Consider the following 13,973-nt stretch of genomic DNA (forward strand, 5'->3'; position numbering starts at 1 on the left):
AAAGTGCTTTATAAAGCTTGAACATATTACATTGCTGTTCTCATATTCTAGTCTTCTTGAAATGAATGTGACTCCAACATCTTCCCAACTACTGATGTCAGACTAACTGGCCTATAATTGTGTCCTTTATTTGCTAAAGCAGTTGTGCTTTTGTTTATTTATTAAGAATTGAAACTCAGAAATGACAATTGGCCATGGTTTCACTAAGTTAGTGTCAGCTGCTTCCAGAAGGCACAGCCTCAGAACAGAAGGACGTCCATTTAGAACAGAGACGAGGAGGAATTTCTTTAGCCAGAGGGTGGTGAACTTGTGGAATTTATTGCCACAGATAGCTGTGGAGGCCAAGTTATTGGGTACATGTCAAGTGGAGGTTGATAGGTTCTTGATTAGAAAGGGCATTAGAAAGAAGAATGGGGTTGAGTGGGATAATAAATCAACTATGATGGATTGGCAAAGCACTTGATGAGCTGAATGGCCTAATATCTGCTCCCATGTTTTATGGTCTTACAACCTGCACCAGAGAACATACTCAAAAATCAGATTAGTGGAAATGTCAAGCTGTTGCTCCCATGATACACTCAGATCCGCATGTACTTACATGATTCATTCTGGCCAGAAAGAAAAAAAAATCCCCACCTGATATAAATGTCCCGGTTTGGCCGCTCTATGCAAGAATTCACAAGTTGCTCTTTCAATGAATCCAGTGAGCAGTTGTACACGTAGATCGGGCATCGAAGGCGGTCTGGATCGTTGGCGTCAACCCGCGAGGACTGTCTACTAAATGTGATGTGGAAGTCTTTCTTTGGAGGCAAACTGAGCTCCACTCGTTCCTTTATTGTTTCTGAAGATGCAGAGTCAGTATCTGAGGAAGGCGATGGAGGACGGTGGTGTGGAATACATTAAGCAACACAAAAAGACAAAAAAATACTGACTAGCTGGCAGAGCGTATTAGAATAAGTGCAAGAAAAAAAAGTAAATTTGTATTTATGTAGCAACATTGAAAGTACATTTCAAAGTACTTTGAAGGGAGATATTGTTAAAATCTAGAAAAAAGGGTCACTGTTTTTTGTACAAATTCCCAACCATGTGATAAAAACTAGATAATCTGCTTTTTTCCCCCCAAATTAAAACGGAGGACTATGAATTGGCAGGGTGAATGGCATCGCTCCTGATTTATTGAGATCTTTTGTGGTCCAGCTGTGTATTATGTCACCCAAACGATTGATGGCACTTCCAAGATGTACTATTCACTCAGTACTGCTGCAGAAAGTGGCCGAGAATCTCAGAGCTCAAGTCTCAAAAATATTCAATTTAAACTTAAAATAACAGCTTTCAGACCAAGAGGAAAAGTCATAACACCACTTCTAAGAAAACAAAGCAGCGATCATTGCAGAGAGCAACCCTTACCTGTATCAGGTTGTACTTTCTCCTTCTCTGAATCAAATAATGACATTTCATTCCCTGTTGCCGGAATCAGAGAAGGGAGTGATGGAGGCTGAGTGGACTGGTTTTCTTGTCCTGGGGATATAGAGTCTATCTTGACACTATTATTCTTTGAAATACTCATTGCTATTTGGTCAGCTTCACTATCAAGTCCACCAAAACGGCCCACTTCAGGCTTTTTTATTGCCAAGGAGGCACTAAATCCTTTCAAGTGCTCACTCAAAGAGGACTCCCTCATTTCAACTTGTAGCAGTTCTTCATTTCCTACACCAGCACTCTTTGTACTCTCATCAATCTCAGGGGCCATCAGTTGTTGCATATCTTCATAGAAAAAGAGAGCACAGAAAGAATACACATTTTTTTAAAAAGTCACAAAAAATATTAACTCCCTTATTCCGTCACTAGTTAATGATTAATATAATAAATATTATTTTCAACTTCAGTGTTAATAGAGGTATTTATGCCAGGAAAAGCCCAACAATTGTGCTTATGACCAAACTGACTGAATTTCATTTTCAAGTCGTTTGATCTTTACAATTTTCATTTTGAGCAAATTCAGCATCAGAAATATTTTCTTTATATCTGGTCTTCTTAAATTATTGTTTTGATTCACTTTGCCATCATAGTTTCCAGACGAATACGTCCGCCCTGCTTACTAAAACTCAGGGAAAAGTCCTGAGAATGTCTGGGCATGATGCCTGACATGAAGGAACCAGTCTGCTGTGTTCATCTCTGGCAACTGTGCTACAAGATGCTGACAAAGAATGGTAACAAACCACTTCAGATAGAGCTCAGTGCCTCTAGTTAAAGATCCACCTGCAGCATGACATTATGTTCGGCTCCAGGCAAATCCAAACAAAAAGCTTCCATCAGCTGCAGTTAATTCAGGTTTTTATAGACAGGACTTTTAAATAAAAGTTGTATCTTAAACTTTACACAAGTTATTTTGTGCAGTTCCTAGGGTGGCCTCTCATGGGACATCTTACCTCCTTGCCACAGAGCAGTAAATTCACATGCTCCCACATTCTATGACAATATTTCGCCTTCTTAAATTTGCTTTTCACTTAGGGAACAGGATATTTATAATGAACACTTTCAACAGATAACATTCACATTCTTTAAGATAAAAATCTAATAGTTGGAAACAAAAAGCAAATGAATAATCACACTATCAGCTTACAATGAACCTTCTAACACACCACAAAGGAACTACAGCTTTGAAAGCCATTATGTATAACTGACGGAACGGAACGCAAGAAATGAATTCTAACAAGAAAGAGGAAGTTAACTTGCCTCTTCAAGCAACACTTGTGCCAAAAAATAAAGATACTTTGATAAAACTTACCAGAAAAGGTGGCTGGCAAAAAGATGAGTAGGATCTGTTGTGCATTCACAAATCTGGTGTAACATCTCCACTGAGGAATGGTCTCATTTTCAACTGAAACTACATTGTCCTCAGTCATATCAGCATTCCCAACACTCTAATCAAGAGAAGTATATTTTTAATGCAAAGCATTAAGTAAAAATTTCAAATATTTCATTCTGGAATAAGCTTTCTGAAAATGCACTTTATTACAAGAACTGCCACATATTTTGCTCATTATCAGGAAGTATAGCCATTAGTAAGACTTTTGGAACTTTTCAGCGAGCTACAATAATCACAAAAGGTCATTCACTGGTAAAGCTGCGCAGAGCTTAAAAAGATTCAGGAGCCTTTTAGAACTTTCTGGTGGGTGACAATTACCACAATCCTTTTAGGAACACGGCAGGGGACAATAAAAAGAAATGAGGTTTAAGCAGAGTAGCCGTTGTAGGAGTGGGCCAATGTTAGAGTGGTCAGGCTTTGGCTCAACAAGCTTGGGCAAGGACAGGTATAGGCTTAATCTTAAGATTAAGAAATTACAGGTATAACCAGTGCAGGCAGAATAGTAGTTCAGCTCCTCCTGTGAGATGTGGGATTTCAAGTCACCTAACTGACTCCCTGATGAGTACATCGGCTCCTGACTGACAAGGTCAAGGAACTGGAGCTGGATGACCTCAAGACCATCCAGGAGGCTGAAAACCTCATAAATAAGACATTTACAGATGTGGTCACCCAGAGTGCAGGCTCCAGATAGTAGACAGGTGAGCACCAAGAGAAATAAGGGGAGTACATAGTCAGTGCAGGGTTTCCCAATGCCCATTCCACTCAGCAAATAAATATACCCCTTTAGATACTCCTGGGGCAACCTAACAGGGCAGTTCAGAAGCAGCTAAGCTAGTGGCAAAGCGATAGTGATAGGGGCTTCGACAACTAGGGGGACAGCAGCATATTCTGCGGCCACACGACAATCCAGGATGGTTAACAAGGTAAGAGCACATGGTATTGCAGGAAAGATGCATACAAGATTGGCTCCCTGCGAGAATAAAGGAGGCCCACTCTGGCTGGCTGCCACTGACTACTGATGGTCTGCAGGGCTCGTTATTGGAACCGCTTTTCTTGTTATATATCATGATGAAATTGATGGCTTAATGGCCACGTTTACACACAATACAAGGATAGGAAGAGGAACGGGTAGTGCTGAGGAAGAAGGGAGTCTGCAGAAGGAGTTGGGCAGATTCGTAGAATGGGCAAATAAGTGGCAGATGGAATGTTGTGTAGAAGTGTATGTTTGTGCAATTTGGTAGAAGGAATAAAGATGTATACTACTTCCTAAACAGGGAGAAATTCAAAAATCAGAGGTGCAAAGGGACTTGGGTTAAAAAAGCTTCACTCCCAGAATGAGCTCAATGCCATTTATGCTCACTTTAACCATCAAAAAACATTGAGGCACCTTCACACTCCCACTGCCTCCGCTGCCCGTGATTTTAGTCCCTGAGGCCAACGTGACAGCATCCTTTAGAAGGGCAAACCCAGAGAAAGCATCCAGCCCAGACAGGTCACCCGCCCGAGTACATTTGTGCTGATGATCAATTGGCTGGGAGTGTTCACCGGTATCTTTAACCTCTCGCTGTGGCAGTCTGAGATACCCTCTTGCTTCAAACAGGTTTCAATTCTACTAGTGCCTAAGAAGAATGTGGTAACCTGCCTCAGTGACTATTATCCAGTAGAACATACAATCACTACGATGAAGTGCTTTGAGAGGTTGCTGATAAAACATATTAACTCCTGCCAGATAAGCAACTTGGATCCATCCCAATTTGTCTACTGGCACAACAAATGGCAAATACGATTTCACTCAATCCTGGAACATCTGGAAAGCGAGGGTACATACATCAGGATGCTCCTAATTGATTACAACTCAGCATTCAATATTATTATCCCCTCAAAACTAATCAATAAGCTTAAAGACCTAGGCTTCAATACCCTCCTTGTGCAACACAATCCTAGATTTCTTCACTTGCAGACCCACAATCTTCCTGCACCACAGGACCACATGCTTAACCCCCATTCTACTCACTTTATACTTGACTCTGAGATTAAGTACAACTCCAGTGCTATACTTAAGTTTGCTGATGATACCATTGTTATTGGTCAATTCAAAGATAGTGACTTATCAGCATATAGGAGGGACGTTGAAAAGCTGGCCCTCCCTCAATGTTAGCTAGAACAAGGAGATCATTACAGGAGGACAAAACTGGAGGTCGATGCGACAGTCCTCATTAGGGGAATTAGAAGTGGAGAGGGTCAGCAGCTTTAAATTCCTTGATGTTATCCTTTCAGAAGATCTGTCCTGGGTCCAGTACTCAAGTGCCTTTACAAAGAAAGCAAGGCAGCGCCTCTACTTTATTAGAAGCTTGAGAAGATTCAGCATGTCATCTAAAACTTTGACAAGCTTCCATAGATGCACAGTGCAGAGTATACACTGATTGCATCTCGGCCTGGTATGGAAATACTATTGCCCATATACGGAAAAGCTACAAACAAAGTAGTGGATACGGCCCAATCCATCAGAGGTAAAGCCCTTTTCACCACTGAGCACATGTACATGGAGAACTGTTACTGGAAAGCAGCTTGAATCATCACCATCCAGGCCATGCTTTCTTCTTGCTGTTACCATCAGGAAGGTGGTGCAGGAATCTCAGGACCCACACCACCAGGTTCAGAAACAGTTATTACCCCCTCAACCACTAGGCTCTTCAACCAGAAGGGATAACTTCACTCAACTTCACTTGCCCAATCATTGAAATGTTCCCTAAACCTATGGACACACTTTCAAGGACTTGTCATCTCATATTCTTGATATTTATTGTGTATTTATTAATTATTATTATCTTCTTTTCTCTTTCTTTTTGTATTTTGCAGAGTTTGTTTCCTTTTCCCCACACTGGTTGTTATCTACCCTGATGGGTGTGGGTTTTACATTGATTCTATTGTGTTTCTTGTATTTACAGTGATCATTCTTTGGGGCACTCCTCTGTTTTCGTGGATGGTTGCAAAGAAATAGCATTTCAGGATGTATATTGTATACCTTTCTCTCACGTTAAATTGTACCTTTGAAAAAGGAATCTTAGAGTTGTGTATGGTGACATATACACCATGTACTTTGATAATAAATTTACTTTAAACTTTGACTATAACATAAGAGCAAGGATGTAATGCTGAAACTTTATAAGGCATTGGTCAGGCAACACTTAAGAGTATTATGAGAAATTTTGGGCTTCATATCCAAGAAAAGATTTGCTGGCACTGAGAGGGCCCAGAGGAGGTTTACTATACAAGAATGGTTCCTGGAATGAAAAGGTGAACGAATACGGAGCTTTTAATGGCTTTGGGCCTGTACCCGCTGGAGATAACAACAATGAGGGGGAATCTCATTGAAACCTACTGAATATTAAAAGGTCTTCATAGAATGGATGTGGAGAGGATGTTTCTTACAGTGGTGAATCTAGGACTAGGGGGCACAGCCTCGGAATAGCGAGACGTCCATTTAGAACAAAGGTGACGAGGAATTCCTTTAGCCAGAGGGTAGCAAATGTGTGGAATTGATTGCCACAGGCAGCTGTGGAGTATATTTAAAGTAGAGGTTGATAAGTTTTTGATTAGTCGGGGCATCAAACATTAAGGGGAGAAGGCAGAATAGGATTGAGGGAGATAATAAATAATAAAGCAGTCTCCATTGGCTGAGTAGCCTAGTTTTCCTCCTGTGTCTTCTGGTGTAAGACCAGCAATTATTGTCGATTCGTAATTTCTCTTGAGAAGATAATCTTCAATTACATCTCTCCAACAGGACTTCCTTATTCAACATACTTCTCCTAACAGTAAATATTATGTTAATTTTTATATTCTTCAAACAGGTAATAAATCATCAGATATTCCCACTGACTGATCCTTGACATCACTATAATTATACTTAATAATGCAAGGATGAAACACAATCTCAAGCAAGCGCTCCTTTCAAACTGTAAAATTACTATTTCAATATAATGTGTCCATATACTCTAAGTATAGGGAATGAATTGTGCTAAGATGTTGTATCACAAGGGAACAGGCTTGAATTAGTACTATTAAAACAATTGCACAACTCCTGCAGGCAGAAATATGTAATCATAATAAAATATAACCTAAGTTTAGTAATGCTATATAAATAAAATATTTTATTACTATTGGCAACGAATTGAAGTTACAAGTTAAATCCAGGGATATGATCACATGGGAGAATCCATTCTTCACTTGTACTGAGCATTATCACGAGTGACTAAGTTCACTGCACACAACCCTTTACTGCATTAAATATTAGCTCAGAGTCCAAATTAATCACAAATGAATAGGACAAAATGTAAAGCTACTCTCAAACTTAATTCAGTTATAAACAAATTAATCAAATACATAAGATTATCATTGGAAACAACTTGTAACTAAACAATAATTTGTTAGTAGTTGAAACACAGTCATATCACATATGATGTAATCATATATCATATCATATGACATAGTCATAGTGATACCTATCACATGCGAGCCTTAAATTAAGTGCCAAGAATGTGATATTTATCCAGTTTGCTGCTGGTGGAAGCAATGTGTAATAACCCAGCCTTAGCCCAAGCAATTTACCATCTTCAGATATCAATTTCTTTCATCGTTTTTATCTGCTACATAGTTAGAAGAAAGTTTGTTAAATTTGAAACATTTTAATGCTACCCTCTTTGGAATTGGCAGAAACTCTAAATTCTCAACACTAACAAAATCTTGAAGTACTGTAATTTCACTGTGGCTTATGGGTTGTGGGCTTTATTCCATAGTCCACGTTAAAAATGTTTCTGGTTTCTGGTCAGCCCCTTTTTGTTGCTATTTTGTGTGATTTTGATTAGGGTGGACAGGCTCTGTGACCTGAAACATAGAGCTAGATTGAACTGAACTGAGTTGAAATGAATATATCTGGAATGGTGCAACGATTTGTGATTTGGTGCTTAACATCCTATGTTTTTGCTTGTTTTTTGTGTTGGAGGTTTGATGTTTTCTTTGAATGGGTTCCACGGTTTTCTTTCTTTGTTTTTATAGCTGTCTGCGGGAAGATAAGTCGCAGGGTTGTATATTACATACAATCGGCCCTCCTTATCCGCGGATTCCATCAACCGCGGATCGGGAAAACCCGTTAGTTCTCTCTCCAGCACTCGTTATTTGAGCATGTACAAACTATTTTTTCTTGTCATTATTCCCTAAACAATACAGTATAACAACTATTTACACAGCATTTACATCGTATTAGGTATTATAAGTAATCTAGAAATGACTTAAAAGTACAGGCAGTCCCCGGGTTATGAACGAGTTCCATTCCTGAGTCTGTCTTTAATTCGGATTTGAAGTCAGAACAGGTACATCCGGTATTATTTAGCGTCAGTTAGTCAAACGTTTTTCTTAGTTAAGCGGATTCAGAGCTGCACCGCCAGGTCCTAAAGACCACCGCACTGAGACAGGTTAAATAAGGGACTTGAGCATCCACGATTTTTGGTATCCACGGGGGGGGGGGGGGGTCTCGGAACCAATCCCCCGCGGATAAGGAGGGCCGACTGTACATACTTTGATAATGAATGTACTTTGAATCTTTGTTAACCAGGACTCTCATTTGAGTGGGATTCCCAAGGGATATTAAAAAGATTTTGGATGAGTTTAGTGGTCCAGTGCATGTCACACAACAATATACTGCTACAGACTTCCCAAACTCACCTGTAACGTGCTGGTTGAACCCATGACCTCTCTGTTATTCCCCAGGGCATGCAATGACATCATAGTGTCTTGCCTCTCCAATTTTTTGAACACTTTCAGTGGTTCTTCTAGTGAAGAAACAGGATATAACAATTAAACATGCTGCAAGCATTTTATTCTGATTGAACTAGATTTATAAAGATATTGCAATGTCCTGAAAACATAGAACTCAAATGACAGAAGCTTCATTTGTTTTTAGTTGGGATTGACAGAAATTTTAATAGAAGCAGAAACCTTTTCCTTAAACTAGCTCCTCATGTGCTAAAATGTGATGAGCCACAGAGCAAAGAAGGACAATCTCTCTTTGAAACACCTGGGTGGTGGTAGAGGCAGAAAGATTGAGGCATTTAAGAGATATTTAGGTAAGCACATGAATCTGAGGATATGGGCATTGTGTAAACAGAGAGGATTGGTCTAGTTGAGGATTACTCATTTAATTGTCTTGGCACAACATTGTAGGTCAAAAGGACTGTTCTATAGCTGTTCTATGTTGTACATAGATCCTGAACTAATATGGAAAAAAAACCATTAAGTCTTGTAGCTTATTAAGACCAAAGGTTGATACAAGCAAGTGAAAACTATCTGCATTATTTTACCTTTTACAGGTGGTAGAGTGAAGGGAATGGAATGCCCATTTCGATCCCGCTGCATAATTTGCTGCATAAAAGTTGCATGATCAGAGTCAGCCAAAGGCAATTCCCGGTCACTGAGGGTCTCTTGCAAACAATTATGAAAAAGACTCAAGAGAATCTCATTGGGCAAAGAAGTGGTTTCCTTTGCACTTCCATCATCTTCCCCTGAGAGAAAAGGCACAACAGATGATAATCCTCCAAATATACAATAGAACTCAAGCTTTAAACAGATCTTGGGATCATACAAAACAGCATCATACAGACACATAGCGTCCTATTTGTAAATAGTCTACGAGGAGGAGACAATGGGCAGTGAAGTCTCTTGGACCTGACTGGTGTGGAGCAGAGTTGCATCAGGACTCTGTGTAACGCCATTGGTGACATGGACTTCTCAAAACAAACCCAAACTACAAAGCAGGAAAAAAAGCTTTGATGCATCGCAAAACATGTTGTAGGCTTTGTCATTATGAGCAATGCATCTGTAATGCTGTACCTCACAGGTCCAGAGACCTGGCTTCAACGCTAACCTTTGGTTCTGTCTGCATAGAATTTGCATGTTCTTTCTGTGCCTTGCATGATTTGATTTCCTCTGAAAGTCCAAAGATATATCTGCAGGTAACCCTTGGGTGAGCAGCAGCACCTGCTTAGCACCCCCCACCCCCCTGATCAGGGTCATGTGAAGCCATAGGAACTGGAAATTATGGTCATATGAGCAGCTGGTGCATATAACAAGTCCTGGTTAATCAACTACTGATGCCAGGCAGATTATCTCTGAAGAATATCGATAATGGTTGGGGTCACCCACCTTGTAAAGACACTGCCCAGAAGGAGACAATGGCAAAACACTTGTGTAGAAAATATTGTCAAGAACATCAACAGTCATGGAAACATCATGATTGCTCATGTCATATGACACAGCACGTAATGAACAAACGACTGTACATTATCCCAGATGTAGTTGAGTGATAGAAGAATCAGACTGGGATTAATGGCACATGAGGGAGAAATGGGTTAGGAGGAGGGTGTGACTGAAGGGCTTACTCAGACTTCATAGATTATATGGTCTCCTACTATGCTGCAAAGACAAAAAAATTAGATTTTCTGATGGCTCCTGAGGCTCCAAAAAAGTTATAAATATTAAAAATAAATTTGAAATATAAACAATACAAGCTTTCAAATAAAGTCAGAGAAACTTTTAAATCATTAAAATACTATTATAAACAAATAATTTTAAAAACAAAGTAACATTATATCGTTCTTGTCTTACTTCCTCTCTGCTGCAGTAGCTCCAGTCATATGAACAGGTTTGCAGATTCTGTACCAGGTCAAACAAGCAGATTCCCTGGCTTAGGCACAGGGAATTCCAGCAAGGAAATGTTCTGTTATTAAACTCTATGCAGAGTCCAACTGCAGAGTGCAGTAGTAACATTTGCTAGGCTACCAATCAAGTAAGCTGCTTTGTCCTTGGAACATAGGACAGTACAGCACTTTGTCTCACAATGTCTGTGTCAACTATTATGCCAACCTAAACTAACTCCATCTGCCTGCACATGCCCACATCCATCCATTCCTTTTCTTCATGTGCCCCCTAAAGACTGCTATGACACCACTACTCCTAGCAGCACATTACAGACGTACCACGCCGCATGGAGAAACTTGCCTTATAGATCTCCTTAAAGTTTTGCTTTGCCCCTCTAGCATTTCTACCCTGACAAACAGATTCTGGCTTCCCACACTATCTACATTTCTGATTATCTTATTTCCTTTCATCAGGTCATCACCAGCCTCTAGTTACTTGCCAGCTCCTTACTTCACTCATCCCCTCCATGTTTCACCTATCACCTTGCAGTACTTCTCCCCTCCCCCCACCTTCTTACTCTGACTCTTGTTTTTTCTCCAGTCCTGTTGAAGGGTCACGGACTGAAACATCGGTTGTACTCTTTTCCATAGATGCTGCCTGGCCTGCTGAGTTCCTCCAGCATTTTTTGCGTGTTGCTTGGATTTCCAGCATCTGCAGATTTTCTCTTGTTTGTCCTTACATTACTTGTAACTTTAGGGTAACAAGCAGGTGATGAAGCAAGGGTGCGTGCCTCAAGCACAAGTGGAACCACCTAACATGATATCGCTATGGGTGCATCTTCACTGAACGCAGGCTTACGGCTTTCCCTATTCCAGAAAAGCATGACTGTGATACCTTACCTTTAGTCAAGGTGTGAAAAAGTAACTCTATTTGTTGGCACTTTGGCAAAAGTTTCATCAGATGAAACTGAAATGGTATTGTTTGGATGAAGTCATTCTCCCCGTCATTCTCACCTGTATTAGAAAACAAGAAAAGGATAGTCATTTTAGCTGGATTATGGAATGGAGAGAGGGTTCAAGTGGGAAAAAAAGTATAGTTCATGTAACACACTCAGAACATTATAGACATCACTTTTGATTAAAAGAAGGTATATCACATGGTTATTATAAGAATAAAGAAACATACATAAGGAAATTAAAGCACAGACCCTGAAGCAGAGTAATGGGAATAATTATAAAGCAATGCAGTCAAAGTTCATAGTGAATAAGAGAAAAATAAGACAGCTAGAAGGAACATAATGCAATTATGCAACAAGTAATTTGTTAGGATATTTTGAAGTTCAGAATCTCTTGGTCAGATTCTTAAATTTCCTTTATGTAAAATTGAAGTTTGTTTAGAAATGTGTTTGATCTTCATATTTGGTTGTTGCTGTTTCTGCAACTTTGGTGTCTTCTGAGTCTAATTGGCAAAAGGCCGGAGGATATGTGTATGAGTATTCTTCAAGGGATGAACAGTCTCCCAGGCATTTATGAATAAGGGGTTCAACAATTTACTGTGACCTGAAGACTCTTGGCAATCTTCAAGGTTATGGATAGCAGGGAATTCATCTTTATTGTTACAGTTGTAATGGCTGCACATACATAGACTTAATCTAGTAGTTATTTATTACTTAATGTTTTAGAACCAGAAAATTATTGTGAATATTATATGTAATATAACAGAGGTAGTGGATTATTACAGACTAATTTACTTTATAACTAATGAATATTATTGGTTTCACAAGAAACCGCATGTTTCAGTTGTTGACGTGGGATCTCTTAAATGAGTGGCTGCATATCACCCCTAACAGTGCTGCTGCATAGCAGTTGTAGCAACCAAAATTTTATTCTGAGCAAATTTAGGAGATTAGGGTGGAAAATAATGTTTATATGGGATTTTGGAGGAGGCTAGAGTGAGTCATTTGAGAAATGAATTCTGGAACAGAGAGCCGAAGCAGCTAATTCCTAGCCCTGCAAACATAAAGTGAGTAAAGTAGGATGAACACAAGGATGAGAATGTTAAAATTCAGGTTGTACTAAGCACTACTGATTAATCTTCGGACCTTGTGATTCTAAGATAATGGTGTTTAAAATTTCCACGATATATTGTGTTGAAAAATATGTCAGTGACAAAAGACTTCTGCTTTGGCTTTTGCATGGAGAAAGTTTTCCAGGGATATTGAAGTCCTGGTTAAGAGAAAGGAGGAGGTGCAGAGCAGATATAGGCAGGCAGGAACAAATTATAAGAAATGCAAAAGGATACTTAAGAAGGAAATTGGGGGTGAGAAAAAGGCATGATGTTGCTCTGGCAGACAAGGTGAAGGAGAATCCAAAGGGCTTCTACAGATATGTTAAGAGCAAAAGTGTAGAAAGGGACAAAATTGGTCCTCTGGAAGTCTGAGTGGTAACTAGATGTGGAGTTGAAAGAGATGGGGCATCTGTATTTACTTGGGAGATGTACACAGAGTCTATAGACGTTATGCCTTGCAGTAGCAAGGTCATAGACCCTAAACAGATTACAGAGGAGGAGGAGTTCGCTGCCTTGAGGCAAATTAAGGTGGACAAATCCCAAGATCTGGCAATATGTTCCCTTTGACCCTGTGGGAAGCTAATGCAGAAATTGCAGGGTCCCCAGCAGAGATATTTAAAACATCCTTAGCCACAGGTGAGGTGCTGGGGGATTGGAGAACAGCTAATGTTGTTATGTTGTTTAAGAAAGGCTCTAAGAAAAAAACCCAAGAGATTATAGGCCAGTGAGCCTGACATCGGTCGTGGGGAAGTTATTGTAAGGTATTCTAAGGAAACGGATATATAAGCCATTGGATAGAGAGGGACTGATTAGGGATAGTCAACATGGTTTTGTGGATGGTAGGTCATGTTTAACCAATCTTAATGATTTTATCAAAGAAGTTACCAGGAAAGTTGATGAAGAGTAAGGAAGTGGATGTTGTCTACATGAACTTGAACAAGGCATTTGGCAAGGTCCCACATGAAGACTGGTCAGGAAGATTTAGTCCCCTGGCATTCAAGATGAGGTAGTAAATTGAATTAGACTTTGTCTTTGAGGGAAAAGCCAGAGAGTGGTACTTGATGGTTGCCTCTCTGACTGGAGACCTGTGACTAGTGGTGAGCTGCAGGGATCAGTGCTGGGTATGTTGTCATTTGTCATCTATATCAACGATCTGGATTCAGTGTGGTTAATTGGATCAGCAAATTTTTGGACGACACCAAGATTGGGGATGTAGTGGACAGCGAGGAAGACTATCAAAGCTTGCGATGCGATCTGGACTAGCTGGTGAAATGGGCTGAGAAACTGGCAGACAGTATTTAACGCAGACAAGTGTGAGGTGTGGCACTTTGGGAGGATCATCCAG

The 13,973-nt window shown here is 39.9% G+C and overlaps 2 protein-coding genes across 2 annotated transcripts in view; one reads left to right on the forward strand and one right to left on the reverse strand.

The window, feature by feature from the left end:
- Window positions 1-13,973, forward strand: part of LOC140719661 (tyrosine--tRNA ligase, cytoplasmic-like) — a 117,910-nt gene that overhangs the window by 84,335 nt on the left and 19,602 nt on the right. The window lies entirely within an intron of this gene.
- Window positions 1-13,973, reverse strand: part of LOC140719587 (KICSTOR complex protein SZT2-like) — a 60,078-nt gene that overhangs the window by 34,640 nt on the left and 11,465 nt on the right. The window contains exons 2-7 of the mRNA XM_073034290.1: window positions 11,461-11,574; window positions 9,226-9,426; window positions 8,591-8,697; window positions 2,789-2,924; window positions 1,408-1,764; window positions 637-862 (exon numbers count right to left, since the gene is read on the reverse strand). Of these exons, the coding sequence (XP_072890391.1) occupies window positions 637-862; window positions 1,408-1,764; window positions 2,789-2,924; window positions 8,591-8,697; window positions 9,226-9,426; window positions 11,461-11,574 (1,141 nt within the window). The remainder of the gene's footprint in view (window positions 1-636; window positions 863-1,407; window positions 1,765-2,788; window positions 2,925-8,590; window positions 8,698-9,225; window positions 9,427-11,460; window positions 11,575-13,973) is intronic.

The sequence above is a fragment of the Hemitrygon akajei genome, chromosome 32, assembly GCF_048418815.1.
Source record: "Hemitrygon akajei chromosome 32, sHemAka1.3, whole genome shotgun sequence".
Classification (NCBI taxonomy): Eukaryota; Metazoa; Chordata; class Chondrichthyes; order Myliobatiformes; family Dasyatidae; genus Hemitrygon; species Hemitrygon akajei.